At 44.3% G+C, this 20,981-nt stretch overlaps 1 protein-coding gene across 1 annotated transcript in view; it reads left to right on the top strand.

Moving 5' to 3' along the window:
* LOC126095111 (AP-2 complex subunit alpha) overlaps positions 1–20,981 on the top strand; it is a 318,173-nt gene that overhangs the window by 173,801 nt on the left and 123,391 nt on the right. Inside the window, exons 3-6 of the mRNA XM_049909819.1 lie at positions 7,735–7,946; positions 8,060–8,148; positions 8,227–8,331; positions 9,339–9,570. Coding sequence (XP_049765776.1) covers positions 7,735–7,946; positions 8,060–8,148; positions 8,227–8,331; positions 9,339–9,570 — 638 coding nt within the window. The remainder of the gene's footprint in view (positions 1–7,734; positions 7,947–8,059; positions 8,149–8,226; positions 8,332–9,338; positions 9,571–20,981) is intronic.

Here is a 20,981-nt window from a genome sequence, read left to right as displayed (position 1 = left end):
AGTGCCTCGTCACACAAATGACCATCTCGTCCATAAAGAGGATCTGCAAGAACATCGAAAGCAAATAAGAGATTTGGTTTTTAATTTAGGGCTTTTGGGTAGTCTCTGATCGCCAGCTACTTAACGCCACATCATCTCCTACCCTTGCCGGCCAAATACTGGCATTCGAAATGTTTTTTCACCATCAGGATTCGAAATGGCTGCACGCGAGTCGAGCACGACTTCTATGGAGACGGGTAGTTTAATCATGAAGGCTTACAGTAATTGAACCAAATTTGTTCGCCTTATCCGAGTGTACGTGGAGTTGAACGTAAGCCAAAATTTAATAGTGGACTGGAACTATACCCCGGATTCCTGCCTTGTGCGGGTCCGAGGGCGTCTCGCAGAAAGACTCGAAGGTTGCACTTGCCGATCGTTCTGCTCCACATCTATCAGAAGTTACTATGAGTTGAATGAAATGAAGTGACCGCGTCTGGAGTTGTTCAGTCGCCTGGTGCAAGTCTCTCATCGACGTCCATCGTCGATGAAGATTAGATGAAATAGCACCCACACCCAGTCTCCGAGGGAAGAAAATCTCCACCCGAACCCGGCAACCCCGTGATCTGTTTTGTCTGAAACGGATCCATCGTGGTATTGTGTAAGAGTTGATTCGTTATATTCTTCGTCACAGGTCTTGGACTTGTACAGTCACAAAACCTGTGAAAAAAGCTACAAAGGAGAACCTCTGTGCCAGGACACACAAGTAGTTGAAAAGGAAAAGGGTCGAAAGCTTATTGTGGCAGCTAGTATTTCGTAACAGTACTGTAAACACCAACAATCTATGAAACTCTGTAGATTTTTGTTAAAATTTAATTTCGTAGACAGTAGGTTAGCAAATTACGGAAGTGTGCCCAGAAAGTTGAGTTGGGTGGGAAGGGAACAGGGAGGCTACTCGTATTAGTTTCCTGGAAAGGATACGGATGACGGAAATGGAGTACGTTTCCTTAAAAAACTGTGCTCGTGTATGATGAAAGCACTTTATAATAGCCCTTTATAAAACCTGTTTCGTTGTTTTGCGTTTTTTGAGTGGTGGGCTGCCTGCAGGTACATTGCCTCAAAGACAGCGTTAAAGGGCAGTATCGAAGAGGTGTAAGCAGTGCAAACATTTTAAGAACTTCATCGTATACTAATGTAAAAGTTTTACAAATGGGCGAGTGTGCTTCGCAATTTGCATCCTCCCGATATAAGTTATACCAGATAAGATAAAAAAAAAATACCCCTGTTCTTCTGCGCCTTCGTCGTTTGAGTGAAGCCTCTCAGCTCCCTGGTTATTTTCACGAAAGGGATCGTCAATCAATTTCAGTTTCAGAAAATAAGAACGGGACAAATTGATAAATGTGTAACGCTACTTTTAAAATCATGAAACGGTTTGCGTTTTTCCACAACAAAGAGAAGTGTGATATTACAGTATGTACCTACTACCTGCTACCTTAGACGACGGGCGGGGTGGGGGCAGTGGAGGGGGCAATCTGAAATTGAGTAAAGAGTTTTTTATTCATTACAGGATTCTCACACACTTCTGTAAGCGATAGATTTCGCGTGACTTCACTAAACCTCTCGTTTAGATAGTTGTACTATTATTACGTATGTGATTGTAATGAGACAATACTATGGCTCGTTTGTTTGTGTGGCCATCCTTCACAGCAAGCATATAAATACTTGTTTTCCAAATCAAACTGCCTTTTCCTGGATTCTTGAAATTGACCAACTCTTTTATGTCACAGACGGCAATTAAGTCATTCTAGGCCCCCCTCTCACCCTGAATAAATTTCTGCGGACGTCCACGCCTATTCACTGAGAGTGTATGTTGCGTGGGATTTCTACATGTTACTTTGGTGTCCGATACAGCGATTACTTTCAGTATTAAGGTTTATTACTGTTTTACTTTGACTGGTAACATGAGAATAACCATCGTGAACTGAAAGTATAACGCTCCTGGACGCTTTCAAACCCATACTCATGTGGCTTTCCAGTTGCAGCGACTTAAGCGGCGAATTGTAAAATGGTTTCAAGATTTGAGCACAAATGTCTACGTATACAGTTCAGGCCTTCGTACAGCTGATTCTGAATTCATGCGTCTTTGTGGCGGGGCAGGTTGCCAGTAAGGTTTGTGAATACCTCCAGCATATTCATTACCTTAATACACAATGTTCGAACCAGTGTGTGTGTGTGTGTGTGTGTGTGTGTGTGTGTGTGTGTAAGCAAGGAAGATGGACAGTGTGTAGTACTTTTTATTATTCACAGTATAGTATATTGTATTTCAGCCACATTTGCACTTAGAATCATTGCAAATCTTAGGGAGGGACAAATCAGTTAAGTTGAGATGGTTTGCCTAGTTTCATTCAATAACGTCATATGGATAATATTCTGGCGTAACTCATTTTTAAGAAAGAAAAATGTTTATTGCGCAAAACTGTACTGTAAGAATAAAATGCGGCGCTCGCTCACAATTTTCTTGTAGACATTTATTCAAGCATTTGGGCATTCTCACTAAAACTTAGTATATTTATTCTCTCGTGACGTCTGTTGTAAATAATCCTTTACAGTTCAAAAGGAACAATGATGTACATAATTATAATACGAGATGGAAAAATGACATTCTTTGCTTGACATTAAGGTTGTCTTTCGCAGAGAGAGCGCGCAATGCTGAAACAAAAAATTTTGATCCCTTGCCCAGTGATGTAAAATTTGACAGACAGCAAAATAAAACAATGTCAAAAAGTTTCTACTTGACAACTCCTTCTACTCTTTGAAAGAATTTCTGTTACTGAAATGTGTAAGGGGTGGTGGGAAGGACTTACAACATTTGTATTTTTTCTTTGGCAAGAAACTTGGAAATGTTTAGAATGTAACCATATGTACAAAATTGCGATTTAAATGTAAAGACTTGTTTCACATCATTGCGCTCTGTAGTGCAAAATGATCCCTGAAACATTGCACTAACCAACCAACTTACTACACAACAACAACAGAAACTTACGATTATTTCCCGCTAATTGATGCCACAGTTTTTACGTCGCCATCTAAGCTGTTTTAAATGATTTTAGGTACCTGATGATGCTCGAAGATAGTCATCGTAATAAAGAAGTATTTTATTATCAGCTCTTAGCGATGAACTATGACTTTTCTTATTGTGGGGGAACTACCTTCACTTTTTTCCCCGTTTGGATAAGGGGGAGGACGCAGCTGCCCACTCTCGCCCTCGCCCCCCTTCCCCTCCCCGCCCACGCAAGGTACACTTCAGTGCTTGTCGGGGAGGGGGGGAGGGAGATGGTGAGGGAGGGAGATGGAGAGGGAGGGGGGGAGGGAGAGAGAGAGAGAGAGAGAGAGAGAGAGAGAGAGAGAGAGAGAGAGGGGGGGGGGGGGGGGGCGAATGTTCCACTTGTGATAGTCCAGCCACGGATGCTGTCAACGTCGAAGAGTCATGATCGCCTGCTCTGGCCCAGGGGTTCCATGGCAGACCTTGCTCAGCGGTCTGACCTGGCCCCTACCCTTCCCACCTTTTTATTCTACTTGTTCTTTTATATTTGTCGTTTTTAATGTTTTATTCTTCCTAAAACTGTGTCATCTTGTATGTGCTGCTGCTTCACGGACAGTGAGGTGAGGTGGTGCTGGTGGGATGCAGAGCAGAGGGTGCGTCTGCCATCGCATCCGATACTCCAGGGACCTCAGACTTCATTTTGGGCACAGCGGCTCACCCGGCTTTACCCCTCCATTACCTTCCTTCTTCATCGTGATTTTCTCTCTGCCCCGTTGTGTCTTGCTTACAGTCGGTTTTCCCAGTTTTTCCTTTGTCTCCTTCTTTCGAGGATTATTTTTGCTCTAACACATACAGGATGAAGGGACTGATGACCTCGCAGTTTGGTCCCTTTAATTCCAAGAACTAGCCAACCAGTAGCGGCGAGCACGTGGTGTAACAGGTGTCGGTAGTTGGGGGCAGACAGCGTAGCGCCAGGCGGCAGACGGCGGCCGCCGCCACGGCCCACGCGGGAACAGACGCCGTAAACAGACGCGTCATTAAGTCATTGAGCGTGGCCGCTCGCTCTTGATTGCCGCCGCTGTCTCCTTCCTGGCCGCCGCTCCGTGCGTCACTGCAGCCTCCAGAAATAGCTGCGCGGCCGGGCTCTGAACCCGCAGATCTCAGTTTATAGATACTTCCTTGTTTCAACTGCAGATTGTACTTGACCATTGAACTGTCTCCGTTTACGTGAAAATTAAGGTAAAGAACTTTAACATTACAGATCACGACGTCCCTGCTGTTAACCTTGCTTACTGCCGACGGCCCCATATTCTCTGAAGAGAACACTGACAAGTCTCAAGCGCCGATCCATGGGGAGACGACGGAATCGTCATGAACCTTCCTCCCCTCCAGGCCCCCCACCCCCCCACTTACCCACCGTATAAATTTTAGAAGAAGCGTGTTATAGTGTACGTAAATATATAAATTTCACAGCAGACTTTCTGAGTGTAAAGTAAAATGAAAAACTAGGAGTATCACATAGTGAGGAAACCGGGGATTAGAATAGGCCCGAGGTATTCCTGCCTGTCGTAAGAGGCGACTAAAAGGAGTCCATCCCCCTCACGGGGGTAGTTCGCGCCTGCGTCCGGAGACGGACGGTTCCACGACCTATAATTGTGGTCTTTTTGGTTTTTCACTTTTCGTTTCTTCCTTCCTTTTGTTGGTTCCTTTCTTTGCTCTTCTCCACCTCACTGTCTTCCTTACTCTTTCCCTTGACTTCTCCTTGCGTTCTCATTGCCTTCTTCTCCTTGCGTTCTCATTGCCTCCTCCTCCTTGCCTTCTCATTGCCTTCTTCTCCTTGCCTTCTCATTGCCTTCTTCTCCTTGCCTTCTCATTGCCTCCTTCTCCTTGCCTTCTCATTGCCTCCTTCTCCTTGCCTTCTCTGGTCTCCGCCTCGGCGTTTGAGACAGTCTGTCCTCTTTCTCCCTCTCTCTCTTCTTTTTCCTCTTCTTCCTTCCTCCCTGTGCATGCCTGAAGGCCGACCCACGCGTTCGCACGCGTAGCCGGTGACGGGGTAACGCGTAATTCCCCGCCCTGGGTAGACATGTAAGGCACGCGCGTACCCCCTGGTAAAGGCCAGGCCCGGGGAGGGGTGATTGCCTGAGCTGATACCTTCTGACCATGCCGATTGGTCCCTCCGTCTGTTTCTCGGGAGGTGTGACCTGAGGTGTAAACATTCACCTAAGGCGGGAGTGCCCTCTGAGAGGGTCCACACAAGGAAGGAGCGCGCCATCGGAGACGCTGGCAATCATGGGGGATTCCTCCGCAATGGATTCCACTCCATCTCTCTCGACTTCTGCCCAAAAACGGAAACGTGACCAGCCACCAGTGACAAAAGTACTACCGCCTGCCCCACAGTTCCTCGTCGTTTCTCGATCTGAGGACGGAAAGGATTTTTCCTCTGTCAACCCTTTCGTTATCTAGAAGGGCGTAGATGCCATAGCCGGATCTGTCAAATCTTGTACCAGGTTGCGTAACGGTACCTTATTACTAGAAACTGAGAGCGCCTTTCAGGCACAAAAACTGCTTCGGGCCACACTTCTGTACACGTTCCCTGTCCGGGTGGAGGCCCACCGAACTTCGAATTCGTCTCGTGGTGTAGTCTATACTAGCTCCCTCGACGGATTGACTGACGAGGAGATTAATCTTTCCTCACTGAGCAGGGCGTGACGGCTGTCCATAGGGTCATGAAAGAGGTCAACAATGACCTTGTACCGACCCGGACACTTTCCTTGACCTTCGATAGTGTTAAGCTGCCATCGCGCATCAAGGCGGGCTACGAGGTTATTTCTGTTCGCCCCTATGTCCCGACACCTACGCGCTGCTACCAGTGTCAGCGTTTCAATCACACTCGACAGGCTTGTTCCAATGCGGCTAACTGTGTCACTTGTGGCAGGGATGCCCATGAGGGTGACTGTCCACCTCAGTCTCCTCGTTGTGTGAACTGTCAGGGTGACCATGCCGCATCCTCCCGCGACTGTCCTGTCTATAAGGAAGAACGCTGTATCCAAGAAATTCGGGTCAAAGAGAAAGTGTCCACCTCGGCTGCTCGCAAGCTATTGGCTAGTAGGAAGCCCGCGCTGCTCCCAGCAGGGAAATACAGTACTGTCCTCGCCTCTCCTCGGACTACCAGGGAGGTGGCAACCCAGACATGCGATCTGACCTTCAGCACAATGGTCGTCCGTTCGGCCAGTGCTAAGATCGCGCGGTCGACGTCTCCTCTTCCTCCCATCACCCCACAGACACCAGCCCCTTCATCAGCTTCTGCTAAGACGAAGACCCCGAAGTCCGATGCACGGGCCTTCAAGATGGAACCATCCCGTGCAGACTTCCTACGTACCTCGACCTCCCAGCCTTCGACCGGTACTTCCACCAAACGTCCTTCAAAGAAGGCTCATAGGAAGCACAGTTCTCCTTCTCCGCCACGGCGCATTTCTTCCCCTGCGCCACCCAGCGGTTGCCGCCCCAGGCCATCATCCGTTTCGCCTGGCCGCACCGCTGGTAGCCGAACATCTGGCCGTTCACCGGCGGAGGAAGCTCCCCCTCCCGGCCATCCTCCCAAGATGGCCGATGAACCTATAGACCCAATGGACGATGACTGTCCGCCTACTGATAGCGGCGGCAGTTCTCGCTCGAAGCCAGGTCCTCAGCGGCCTTCGAGGTAACCCCTTCTTTCATCTTCATTTTCTTACGATGGCACTTATTCACTGGAATATTCGCAGCATTCGCTCCAACCGTGAAGACTTGAAGTTGCTGCTCCGCTTGCAACGTCCGCTCGTCGTAGCCCTCCAGGAAACGAACCTACGCCCATGCGATCAAATTGCCTTGGCACACTACGCCTCTGTGCGTTTTGACCTACCCCCTGTGGTAGGTATCCCAGCTCATGGAGGGGTAATGTTGCTGGTCCGGGATGATACTACGATCCCATCACGTTGCACACCGGCCTGCAGGCAGTTGCCATCCGCATTACTCTCCCCACTTTTACCTTTTCCTTTTGTACCGTTTACACTCCATCGTCATCTGCCGTTACCAGGGCAGACATGATGCAACTTCTTGCTCAGCTACCTGCACCATTTTTGTTAACTGGAGACTTCAATGCCCACCACCCCCTTTGGGGCTCTCCAGCATCCTGCCCGAGGGGCTCCTTGTTAGCAGACCTTTTCAACCAGCTCAATCTTGTCTGCCTCAATACTGGCGCCCCCTACATTTCTTTCGGACACATCTCACACCTATTCCCATTTATACCTCTCTATATGTACTCCCCAACTTGCACGCCGGTTTGAGTGGTATGCACTTTCTGATACATATTCGAGCGACCACTTCCCGTGTATTATCCATCTCCTGCAGCATACTACTGGAAGTTCCCATAATTGTTAAGTCAATTATTGTCTAATGTTATGTTTTACCTAATACTGTTTTTAATGTCTTGTTTGGAGTTCATACTGTTTCTCATTGTCAGTAGGGTGTTAAACCATGTTCTTCATTCTTTCTTCAGTATTGATACATTCATATGTGTCTTACACAAATTATTTCTTGGTATTTTATAACTGTATGTGTATGTAAAATGATACTTTGATGAGAACCAGTATATTAGGGTGATGGTTGTACATAGTACTTTTGCTAAATTATGTATTTAACTCTCTTTACATAGCTAATTTTTCTTTATTTTGTTGCAGGTAAAAGCAAAGAAGCAGAAATCAAAAGAATAAACAAAGAATTAGCTAATATCAGGAGTAAATTTAAAGGTGATAAGACGTTAGATGGTTACCAGAAGAAGAAATATGTTTGTAAATTATTGTTTATATTCCTACTGGGTCATGATATTGACTTTGGCCATATGGAAGCAGTTAACCTGCTTTCATCCAACAAATACTCAGAAAAGCAAATTGTAAGTTAAATAATAAGTTATGATCTAATGTACGATGATGATGATGATGATGATGATGATGATGATGATGATGATGATGAGCAGTGGTCCTAATTAAAATTTATTATTTTAAGGGTTATCTCTTTATATCGGTCCTCGTAAACACCAACAGTGATCTCATCAAACTTATTATCCAGAGCATCAAAAATGATCTTTCATCAAGGTAAGAAACAAATATTAATGTCTAGCAAAATATGCACTTACTATAAACATAGTAATGTATGTAACATTTGTATTGCAGAAACCCAGTTCATGTTAGTCTAGCACTGCAGTGCATAGCAAATATTGGAAGCAAAGAAATGGCTGAAGCATTTGGTCATGAGATACCAAAACTTCTCGTTTCAGGGTATGTGAAACAGCAAGATACATTGTAACAAAAGCTAGTTTTTAGGGATTGTTTAGTCCAATATTTGTGTGTGTGTGTGTGTGTGTGTGTGTGTGTGTGTGTGTGTGTGTGTGTGTTTGTTTTAAATACATTGCAGCATAGTGATGCATGAGGAGTCAGTCTAAAGACTATTTAATTTAATTCATATTTCAGTATGATAGCATATTAATCAATGAGAGATGACTATGTTTTAACAGTGGTAATTTTTTTTACTATTAAATTACTTAAACGATTATTGTGCTATAAGTAATTATTTCAAACACATTGATGAGAGTGTTTTTTTTTTTTAATTATGAAGTAGATGTCTAAAACATGCTCGTAAAATTTTAAAGTTATTCCATGCTTGTTTGTTTTCAAAATTTTACAAATGATACAGGAACCACTCCATATTCCTATTCTATAGAACATTTCTGATGAAAAATAAAAAGAAATGCATTAGCTTAAAAATTCATTGCTTTGAAATTTGCAGTGATAAGATTGCAAAAGTGAGATTGATCTCTGTTGGCATAACTCGACACGTGTTTTTCTAATTTTAGAATTTTATGGTCACTGGAGAAAGCATTTCAATTCGTAGCATTGTAATTGATACATAACAATCATTTGAGTTTGGATACACCCAATTTATATTCAGGTTGAAGACTCGTAATAGCTTGTTCTGGAAACAGTATGCAGTCTTCATAAAAACACATTCTTCCCTAACCAACAGATACTTATTATCTTTGTCTCCTTTTCTGCACCACTTTTTGTGGATAAGTCTTATAAGAATGCTAGCAAGTGGTAAACTTGTTTTTTATATTTTTATTATAAATTTCCCTCATTCACTTAAAGTATGTTAATAGTAGTTGGTTTGGGCTTGGTCAGTAATTGTCTGTCACTGGAGAATTTGCCTTCTCCTATCCAGCGGTGAAATTCTTGACTTTTCCTTATTCTTGATATTGAAATACTTTAATATGTGTATGTTTACCCAGAGATACTATGGATGTCGTCAAGCAGTCTGCCGCACTCTGCTTGCTGAGATTATTCCGCACATCACAAGAGATAATCCCAAGTGGAGAGTGGACATCAAGAATAATCCATCTTCTAAATGATCAGCACATGGGAGTTGTCACCGCAGCCACTAGTCTCATTGATGCTCTTGTCAAAAAGAATCCTGAAGAATACAAGGGTTGCATTAGCCTGGCTGTTTCAAGACTCAGTCGGGTATGAAAGCTCTATGGTTTTAAATGCTTCCTTAGATTTCATGCAGCCATATCCTTATGATCATTTGTACAATATAATTTTGGAATTGGACTGGTCACTGTTAATGTACAATAATAAATATCCTGAGAATAATGGTGAGTAGCACTTCCGTAATTGTTGGGAGATCTGATAAAGGATTTGTAAGGACTGAAAAAAGTATAAAAGTTGTCATATGAATGACCAGTGTATAGTGTTCCCAGAAAAATATTGTGTTTTTGCTCAGATTGTGTCAGTGTTGGGTGGATTGTCAGTGAGTCTGCCTTCAGTTGCTGCTGCAGATAAAGCATGTACTTGTTTGTATGTGAATTATGTGTATGAGCTACAAACAGAAGTGACTTACTTTCAATTACCTGTGTGGTTAATAATCCACTTTAATTTCTTGCATGTGTCCAGCATTCTAATAACTGTGTAGTATACAGCTTTGCCATTTTTCGTACGGATAAGGAGTGTCATCGCTGTGTTCAGATGAGAGCTGAATTGGTGACCCTTCAAGGACCAGGTGAGGTTGGCTATGGTCACACAGCTTGAGGCCGTCGCCATTAGGCGTCACGGGGGTGGGAGGCAGATGTTGGGGATCCGGCGGGAGACATCCAGCATGTCCCATGTATTCCCTAATCAGTCCAGTACTAAGGGTGCCCCAGATACTGCCGCCAGCCAGAGTGGCCGAGCAATTCTAGGTGCTACAGTCTGGAATCGTTCGACCACTACGGTCGCAGGTTCGAATCCTGCCTCGGGCATGGATGTGTGTGATGTCCTATGTCCTTAGGTTAGTTAGGTTTTAAGTAGTTCTAAGTTCTAGGGGAGTGATGACGTCAGAAGTTAAGTCCCATAGTGCTCGGAGCCAATTGAACCAGATACTGCCCACACTGAAGCTGATACCTCATCCGTAGTCGAGTAGGAAGTCGCTGGAAGAGGAGGCAGGCAGTGAATGATGTTCCAGGGGGGACCAAAAGGAGGGCCACCCTGGTTTGAGTGCTATCTGTGGCTGATGAAATCCCACAGATAAAATCACCCTCACTATTCTAGAGGCCTTTTGGTCCACAAGTTCTGGGCATTTACAGAGAGTGGGTTTGCTGGTAGTTGGAAGCTCCAATATTAGGTGCATAATGGGGTTCCTTAGGGATATGCCTGCCGTAGAGGGGAAGGAATAAGGTGTGCACTCGGTGCATACCGGGAGTAATCATTCGTGGAAAGGATGCTTCCAGATGCCATGAAGAGCACAGGGTGCAGTCAGCTGCAGGTGGTGGCTCAGGTCAGAATTAACTATGTGTGTCACTTGATCGGAAGAGATTCTCTCTGGTTTCGGGCAGCTTGCTGAAGTGATAAAGATTGCCAGACCTGCTTGCGAGATGAAGGTGGAGATTGCCATCTGTAGCATCATCGACAGAACAGGCTGTAGCCCTTTGGTACAGAGCTGAGTGGAGGGTCTGAATCAGAGGCTCAGACAGGTATGAAGTGACTGTTTAAGCACCAGATGCTTTGACTTGCACCATAGGGTGGTGGGTTTCTGGGTTCCGCTAAATAGGTCAGGAGTCCACTACGTGTTGGGGCTGTGTGGAGGCTACTGAGTGGATTTTTAGGTTAGAGGATGTCTAGAAACTACAGAAAAGGTGTCGGTCTAAAAGGGAGCACGACGAACACAGGAAAGTAGACTTAGAAACAATCAGTATCGTAGTTGTAAATTGTGGTAGCTGTTTTGGAATAGAGCCAAAGCTCCAAGGGCTAATAGAAAACACTGAAGCTCAAATCATTACAGGTATGGAAAGCTGGCTAAAGCTGAAAATAAGTTCATCTGAAATTTTTACTGAAGACCAAACAATTTTTGGAAAGGGTGCATAAATACAGTTGGTGCTAGAGTGTTTATTCCTGCCAGAACTAGTTTACCTGGTAGTAGATAGTTTCTGTGAGCTGGTGCGGGAAGAGGTTATATTATAGTTGGTTTCTTTTACCAACCACTACCCCCCCTCCCTTCCCCCCCCCCCCTCCTCCCCTCCGTCCTCTCCCCCAACTCAGATGACACAGTTGCTGAACAATTCGGGGAAAAATAGGTACCACACTCGAACAGTTATGGTTGGTAGTGTCTTAAGTCTGCCCTCGATATGTTTGTGAAAATACACATTTAAAGTCAGTGTTAAGCATAAAACTCCTTCTGAAATGAAATGCCTGCTCTCAGAAAATTATTTTGTACAATTATTTCAGGACTCCCTTAGAAGCGTAAATGGTTCAGAAAACACAATTGACCTCTTAGCAAATAGGGAGCGTCATGACAGGTAGAGTGATTAGTGACAACAAGATTATTGTAGTGAGACTGAATATCGTAACATCCAAACCCACCAAAAATAAATGCAAAACACATATATTTAAAAAAGCAGATAAAAATTAGCTTCACAACTTCCTGAAAGACCGTCTTCACTTCTTCCAGTCTGAATCTGTAAGCATAGACCAGATGTGGTATTGATATCTATTAGGAGATATACCAAATAAATTAATAAGAGATGGTACTGATCCTCCACAGAACACGAAAGAGGCCAGAGCACTATAGCAGTGGTAATGTTACTGATGACAGTGCTCCTAAAGCAATTACAAAACACTATTTTCCAAAATACTGTCACCAAACAAGAAGAAATAAATATTCAGGAATTCGTACCGAGAACAACTGAATATGAGTAACGTAGAAGTACTACTTTGCTTCTGGGATTTTTTCCCCAATACTTGAGGCTTTAATGAAACAAATTGGTTACACACGTATCTTTCAAAGTATTTGCGATCGCTGGCCACTACTTTCTTCCATCTTTCAGGCAGTGTACGAATACTGCTTCGAAAAAATTGTTCATCTTTTGAAGCGATCCACGAATTGATCCAATTTGTGACTTATTCATGAGATCGGAAGTGTTGGTCAGCCAGGCCATGTGCCATTGATCTAAGCGGGTGGTAGTCAGAGGGAGTAATGTGTGGAGAATACAGCAGGTGGTGTAGGACTTGAGGTGGGACGTCCCATTTTAACATTTCCAAGTACATTTTGACATCACTTTATCGTGCCTCTCACTGTGTTGTGGCCATTTGTCTTTTAATGCTCTGCTCAAACGCATTAATTGTGTTTGATAACAAGCACCTGTGATTGTTTCACTTTGCTTTAACACCTCATAGTACACGACGCTGAGCTGGTCCCACCAAATGCAGAGCACGATCTTGGAGCCGTGAATATTCGGTTTGGCTGTTGACGTGTAAGCGTGGCCAGGATATCCCCATGATATTTTGTGTTTAGGGTTATCGTAATAACCCATTTTTCGTTCCCAGTCACAATGTGATGCAGAAATCCCTTCCATTTTTGCCTCTGAAGCAACTGTTAACAAATACCGTTAAACGTCTCTTGGTTTCAGCTCACACGGTACCAAAGTTCCTTCTTTCTAAATCGTGCCCAAAGCCTTGAGACGTTTTGAAATGGCTTGCTGTGTCACTCCCACTAATCGTGCCAAGTTTTCTTGAGTTTGATGCGAGTCTTCACTGGGCAATGTCTCCAATTCTGCATCTTCGAAAACATTCTCTCTTCCACCACTATGCCAGTCTAAGACTTTAAAATCACCATTCTTGAAGTGTTGAAACCACTAGAGACACATTCTTTCACTAATAGCGTCCTTACCACACGTACTCGAGCATTCGATGAGACTCGGCTTCCGTTTTCTCCGTATTGAAACAAAACAGTAACGCCTCCTGCAAGTGATGAGAATTAGGCTCGTAAACTGACATCTTCAATTGAGGACAACTTTATGTTGCAGACACAAATCGACTAATGTTGGAATGAGGTTACGTCGACTGAGGTCCGAGCTAACTGCCTGACGTCTGCAGTCTTTATTTCGACCGCTACTTACCGTTGTCACCACCTATCGGCAAATGGTGGGAGCAGAGTTGTGCACCTTGTAGATACCCTCGACGTAGCAAAGCAGCTTAAATTACTTCGTAAAGTCAAGAGCGCTGGTCCTGACTACATACTGTTCAGGTCCCTCTGAGAATGCTTATACAGTAGCTCTATATTTAGCAATCGAATACAACTAATGGCTCATTGAAAGATCAGTCTATAAAGACAGGAGAGTGGCAAAAGTCTCACCAATACCCAAGAAAAGAAATAGGAGTAACCTGCTGAATTGTAGACCTAGATCACTAACGCTAATTTGCAGTAAGATTTTGGAGTGTATACTGTGTTTGAACCTTATGAATTATCTCAAAGATAACAATTTATTGACAAACAGCCAACATGGATTGAGAAAATATCATTCTTATGAAACGTAATTGGCTTTTATTCTCATTAAGTCTGTCATCTGGGGATGTCAAATGGATCCCATATTTATATTTCCAGAAGGCATTGGACACCATTCCTCATGAGTGATTTCCAATCAAATTGTGTGTATGTGGAGTATATTCTAATTTGTGCAACCGGATTCGTAGTTTGTTGCCAGAAAGATCACTGTTTGTAGTAGTTGACGGAAATTCATAGAGTAAAAAAAAGTAATAGCCGACATTCTCAAAGGAAGTTTTATAGTCCCTCTGCTGCTCCTGATCTACATAAATGATTTAGGAGACATTTTAAGTAGCACTCATAGATTTTTACAGATGATGCTGTCATGTACTGTCTTATAAAAGACATCAGATGATCAAAAAAATTGCAAAACAATTTGGACAAGATATCTGTATGGTGCGAAAAGTGGTAATTGACTCTAAATAACGCTACAGTCTGGAACCGTGTGACCGCTACAGTCGCAGGTTCGAATCCTGCCTGGGGCATGGATGTGTGTGATGTCCTATGTCCTTAGGTTAGTTAGGTTTAAGTAGTTCTAAGTTCTAGGAGACTGAAGACCTTAGAAGTTAAGTCCCATAGTGCTCAGAGCCATTTGAACCATTTGACTCTAAATAACGAAAAGTGCCAAGTCATCTACATGAATACCAAAAGGAATCCACTAAATTTCAGTTATATGATAAACTACACAAACTCAAATTCTGTAAATTCATCTAAATGCTTAGGGACTACCGTTACAAGTACCTTAAGTTGGAACGATCGCATAGGTAATAGACAATGTTGTGGGTAAAGGAAACCAAAGACTACATTATTTTATCCATGTTGGATCTCGTAAACTCCACAGCTGTTAATGATAGTTGGTGAATGATGCAATCAGCCACAAATACTTTTTGAATGTTTTATTTCATTGTCGTAACCAATTTCGGACTACCATGCCCATCTTCAGATGGCTAATCTTTTTCATTGCATAGATGTTTTGGTTAACAGCATGTTGTTTGCTCCACACTGCGCCATTAGTTTCTTTTTTTAATTAGAGAGTGGGTGTGGGGGTGGGTGTGGGGATGGGTGTGGGGGTGGGGATGGGTGTGGGTGTGGGTGTGTGTTTTTCTAGCCTGATGCGTATTTGAATTCCACCACAACAGGCATATTGTAAGACTGCAATTTATTAGCAGAGCACTGACGAAATGCACAGGTCCACTAAAGAGACTGCTTACACTATGCTTGTCCACCTTCTTATGTAGTATTGTAGTGCGATGTGAGATCCACATTAGATAAGATCAGCAGAGGAAGTCAAAACAGTTCAAAGAGGAACAGCTTGCTTTGTGCTATTGTGAAATGGGGGAGAGAGTGCCAAGGATATGATATGAAGAATTCGGGTAGTAATCATTAAAACAAAGGTGTTTTTCATTGCAGCAGGATCTTCCCATGAAATTTCGAGCACAAATTTTCTCCTCACAATGTGAGAATGTTTTGTTGGCACTTGCTTACATACGGAGGAATAAGAAAAATTGGAACGTCTTATGCAGAAAGGTTTAAGTGTTCGTTTTTCCTGTGTGCTGGTAGTGAGTGGAGCAGTAGAGAAATAACTTAAAAGTTATTCAGTGAACACTTTGCCAAGCACTTAACTGTCTATTGGAGAGTAATTATGTAGATGTAACTGTAAACAGGCAGTCAAGCTGTTTATACTTGTTTGCTGGCCTCAAGACAGTTCTTATTTTGTGAAGATAATTGCACAAATAAGAATTACAGTGAACCAGATCTGACTTTTAGCCTTCGTTCTCACTGATTTTCTTCGTGGGAAAGAAAATGGATAATTGGAAAGAGGGATGCAGGTGACTTCACAGGCAGAGGCAAACATCTTCCTCAATTTTCAGTCTATCACCAATTTATCATCCTTCGACAAATCAGATTTGACAGATAGTGATCCTTTCTCCACTAAGCAAAATTTACAACCAAAGGACAATGCACTCTTCACATAAATAAAAGAAACTTACCTTTATCATCATCAACTTCATGGGAATTGTACTCACAACCAGGGCTTCCTCTTGATCAGATAATAAATTTTCAAAAATACCAGAAAATTGACATAAAGCATGAAACAAACTATAATTTCATACATTACATACAAATGTTGTCTCTGAAGTTACTGAAGCAATGTGTATTTAGCTGGAAATTCCAAAAAATTTCATCAGACCTATACAAATGCTCTCAAAGGTGCTTTGGCAAAGGGCAAACCGAAGGATTGGAAGTAAATGTTGTTTGAACATCCTCACTAATGGTCAGATTCAGCACCATCTGATTTTCGCCAATTTATGCATTGAAACAAATTTATTGGTGAATAAAATCTTTAGTCCAACAGATTTTTATGGCAGCTGTAGACAAATATTTTGTGGGGATTCCAGAATAATTTCATTAACTGCATTATCTGGCTTCACCTGGGCAGAGTTGCAGGTTATTGTTAAATAAGAGTGTGTTAGTAATTACTAAATAAAATTTGTGCGAGAGTTAGGCAATGTGTATCTCCGCTTACATTCTGCTTCTCGTTAATTGGTAGACAGAATGAGGTGGTGCAGTGGTTAGGTCAACTCGTATTTGGGAGTACAACAGTTCAAATCCATTTCTGGCCATACAGATGTAGGTTTTAAGGTAAATGCCAAAATGGTTCCTTTGAAGTGACCCAGCAGGTGACTTCCTTTATCTTTTCCTAGCTGGAGATTGTGCTTCATCTGCAATTACCTTGTTCAGCAGAACGATCAAAACTAATGCTCCTTCCTCCCATCCTTAAGGTTGGCAATACAGCTTGGTGCACTCACAAACCACTAGATGGCACTGTTCTCTTCATTTGTGGCAGGATTCAGTGTTGTCTGGTCACTTCACTTTGCAGTCTTGGGAAGTAAACATGATCACACTCATGGTTATTCTATAAGTTTGGGGCCAAAGGAAAACATCCTGCTATTGGCTGTTGGAAAGTCAGTGTTGATGCTGAACTGCGGCTGAGGGGTGAGAAGCTCTACTGCACTGCCACAAACAAGGCTACTTACCACACAATTTATTATTTATGCATAGTTTGTAGCAATAACTTAACTGTTTAGATCCCTTCAACTGCCGAGGAGTGCTATTCGTCACACCCACTTGTCAAATGGTACTGATAAACTATCTCACGCTACAGATTTTATCCATCCTATTCTGAAAAAAATATTGTAGTAGAGAAAGTAATTCATTTGATGATGTTCCCAGTGTGGTGGTACATTTTGCAGCACAATGTGCAACATGACATGCCAGATAGTTGAAGCCATCTGCTGAACATTAAATATCTTATCTTCAGTCACAGCAAATAGTGCAGCAGTATCACAACCAAATACCAGAAACCAATGTCGATGATATGAATTGCTGTTGTTCATCTTCCAGTCCTACAGATGAAATGTTAGACAGTGGAATCTCAGGAGCATTATTTCATGGGAGCAACAAACACAAGTGATATTTCACTCCTCTCAGAGGAGTCTGTTGATTAAAATGACCTATACCTGTAATTTGCAAAAACAAAGTTTTGAGGCAATCCTCATTTAGCCATCCTGTTCAAATCTACTAAATACTGAGTGACGGGGGATCAAAATGAAAGACAAAGACTTAATCAGTGTTAACAGCCCTTCCTGGAATGACAATAGTTGCATTCTGTTGCCAACCTGCATTTATTTTAGCAAAAATACATTTAATTGGAGATCATTTCCTGGACCTGCTTGTTGGCTCCACAAGCTCTCACCAATGCCTTTTTGTCAGCTATTCTACAAGAAATCAGTATGCCAAATGAGTCATTAACAAGCTGAAAGAATTCTGCCATATCCTTCTCTTCTCGCAACAGATGGCAAATTGGCTGCACAGTGGTATTCAAAAAGTTGCCCACCCCTGTGGGCCCGCAGGTTAGAATAGGCCCGAGGTATTCCTGCCTGTCATACGAGATTATTAAAAGGAGTTTCACATGTTTCGGCCTTTATGTGATGGTCCCCTGTTGGGTTTGATGCCATTCTTCAAAATTTTCCAGAAAAGCAAACCAATTGGGGAAGGGTGCCTTACATGGTGCATTGTGTCCATCGTACATTGAGATCTTTAGCCAACTTTCTTGTCATCGCATTGCAGTCCTGCCCATTCTCCATCTCTTGGGTGAGGACACCTTCCTGGGTGCATTTTCCACTATGCAGTGTCGATTCCTGCGTCAACAATGACCATGGACATCTTCGCACCCGATATCCAGCACGGTAGCCAGTCCATTGTGGTGGGGCCACCATGTAACCTGTTGGTTGTAGCCCCCTGACCACACAGGGATCGCTCTGCTGATGCCTGCGCCGGTAACTCCCCACATATGCCAAGGGGTAGATGCCCATCCCCTTGGGGCATCGAGACTCCCAATAATGGCCATCCTGCCAGGTGGCCTTTGCTGTGGCTGGGTGGCACCCGTGGGGAGGGCCCCTGGTCGTAGTGGTGGCATCAGGGTGGATGATACACAATGAAGTGTAGTCTATCATCTCTTGCTGGTGGTGAAACACCAGCAGTCTCTAAGTGATCACGAGCTCAATTCAGTGCGCAGAAGTACGACCCCAAATCGTTCCCCTTCCTGGCCACACCATGATAGGAACGTCAGGCCAAGGATGGCAGCGGATCTTATTCGCCCTGGTACCTTGTATGTTCGAGAGCTGATGGGGAATATTTCATGACGATGAATCCTCAGTTTCTTGTTGAGCTTTTAGAGGACAAGTTCGGGGGGGTGGGAGGGCTTGTCCAAAATGAGATCCGTGTCAGTCTTGATCAAAACAGCATCCTCGGCCCAGTCATGGGAGTTACTCGCTTGTGACAAGCTGGGGGATGTTTCTGTAATCATCACACCCCAGAAGAGCTTAAATATGGTGCAGGGTATCATATTTCACAGAGACTTTCTTTTGCAGTCTGACGATGAGCTTCATGCCAATTTAGAGTGACGTGGTGTACATTTCATCCGGCGTGTCCACCGGGGTCTGAAGGATAATCAGGTCGCCACCGGTGCCTTCAATTTGGCCTTTGAGGGAGATACATTGCCCGATACGGTCAAGGTGATGGTCTACCGGTGTGATGTAAAGCCCTGTAGCCCTCCCCCGATGCGGTGCTTTAAGTGCTGGAAGTTTGGCCATATGTCTTCCAGCTGTACTTCCAGCATCACATGCTGAGATTGTGGACGCCCATCACATCCTAATACTCCATGTGCCCCGCCTCCCATCTGTGTCAACTGCAGAGAGCACCGTTCGCCTTGCTCACCTGACTGCAGGATTCGCCAGAAAGAAAGGAAAATCATGGAGTACAAGACTCTGGACTGACTGACCTACACTGAGGTTAAAAGAAAATTTGAATGCCCGCATCCTGTGCGTATGACGTCGTCTTACGCCGCCTCTACAATAATTCTGGCACCATCAGCTCCGCCAACTCAAGTCACCTCTCAGAGCCAGAAGACTACACCTGCTCCCTTGATGGTGGGGGAATTTCCCTCCCTGTTGCTCCTGCACCTCTACCTCGGGGAGCAAACCACCCCCCCCCCCCCCCCCCCCCGCCCCTCCCAACCATCGAGGACGTCCGTCCCCACTTCTAAGCCAGAGAGGCGTAAGTCATCTTCGGCTTCTCTCGGTAGGAAGGGGTTTCTTGGGTCACTCCCTTCTCAGGTTTCTGCTAGTGGTAAAGAAGACAGCCACCAGTGGCTAAAGATCTCAAAAGCAGCTGGTCGTAGGGCTTCACGCTCATCCTCAGTTCCCCAGACTGAGCCAGTGAAGTCCTCCCAGCCAGGGAAACCCAAGGAGCAGCGAGAGAAATCCAAAAAGAAAACCCCCTAAGACCAAGGAAATTGCGGTGGCACCAACCACCTCTGCGGCTGTGGATGGTGTGGAGATTTTGGCGTCTGCCGAGGACCTAGATCTCGCCAGATCCTCAGACACAATGGATATAGATTGCTCAGGCAATAAATCGGTGGCAGCAGGTGACCCTGAGGCGTAAACTGCCTCATTGAATGTTCCATGCCTACCCAGTCTCACGATGTCATCCTCTGGTGAAATTGCAGTGGTTTTTTTCAACTGCCTGGCTGAGCTAGGGCAACAGTTAAGCTTTACACCTGCTATCTGCATTTCCTGGTTCCCAGCAAAATGTGGACCCATGTCTTCCGCAGCTATAAGGGATATTACAGGAACCGTAGCGACTATAATTGACTGTCAGGTCGAGTTTGCGTTTATGTCCTAAACTGTCTGTAGTGAATGTGAGCCCCTTCAAACCCCTCTTGAAGCTGTGGCTGTCGGAATAAGGACAACACAGGAAATAACTGCCTGCAATGTTAATCTTCCTCCAGATGGTGCAGTACCCCTGAGTGTGTTAGCTGCACTGATTGATCAACTCCCTAAACCTTTCCTACTTTTGGGACATTTTAATGCCCATAACCCATTGTGGGGTGGTACCACACTTACTGGCAGAGGCAGAGGTATCGAAACTTTACTGTCGCAATTCTACCTCTGCCTCTTAAATACTGGGGCCGCCACACATTTCAGTGTGGCTCATGGTAGTTACTCGGCCATTGATTTATCAATTTGCAGCCCAGAACTTCTCCCATATATCCACTGGAGAGAACATGATGACCTATGTGGTAGTGACCACTTCTCCATCTTCCTGTCGCTGCGCCAGCATCAGGCACACGGGCGCCTGCCCAGATGGGCTTTGAACAAGGCGGACTGGGAAACTTTCACCTCTGCTGTCACCACTGAATCTCCCCGACATGGTAACATCAATGTGATGGTTGAGCAGGTGACTAGCACAATTGTTTATGTATCAGAAAACGCGATTCCTCGCTTTTTAGGGTTCCCGAGGTGTAAGGAAATCCCTTGGTGGTCTCCGGAAGTCGCTGATGCAATTAAGGAGTGTCGGCAAGCTCTACAGCAGCATAAGTGGCACCCTTCCCTGGAGCACCTCATAGCCCTTAAATGGCTCCGTGCCTGTGTTCGCTACCTTATCAAACAACAGGAGGAGGAGTGTTGGGAGAGGTACGTCTCCACCATTGGGGGGTGCCACACATCACCTTTCC

This window comes from Schistocerca cancellata, chromosome 8, assembly GCF_023864275.1.
Source record: "Schistocerca cancellata isolate TAMUIC-IGC-003103 chromosome 8, iqSchCanc2.1, whole genome shotgun sequence".
Classification (NCBI taxonomy): Eukaryota; Metazoa; Arthropoda; class Insecta; order Orthoptera; family Acrididae; genus Schistocerca; species Schistocerca cancellata.
The sequence above is the reverse complement of the archived record's forward strand: the minus strand, read 5'-3'. Positions and strand labels throughout refer to the sequence as shown.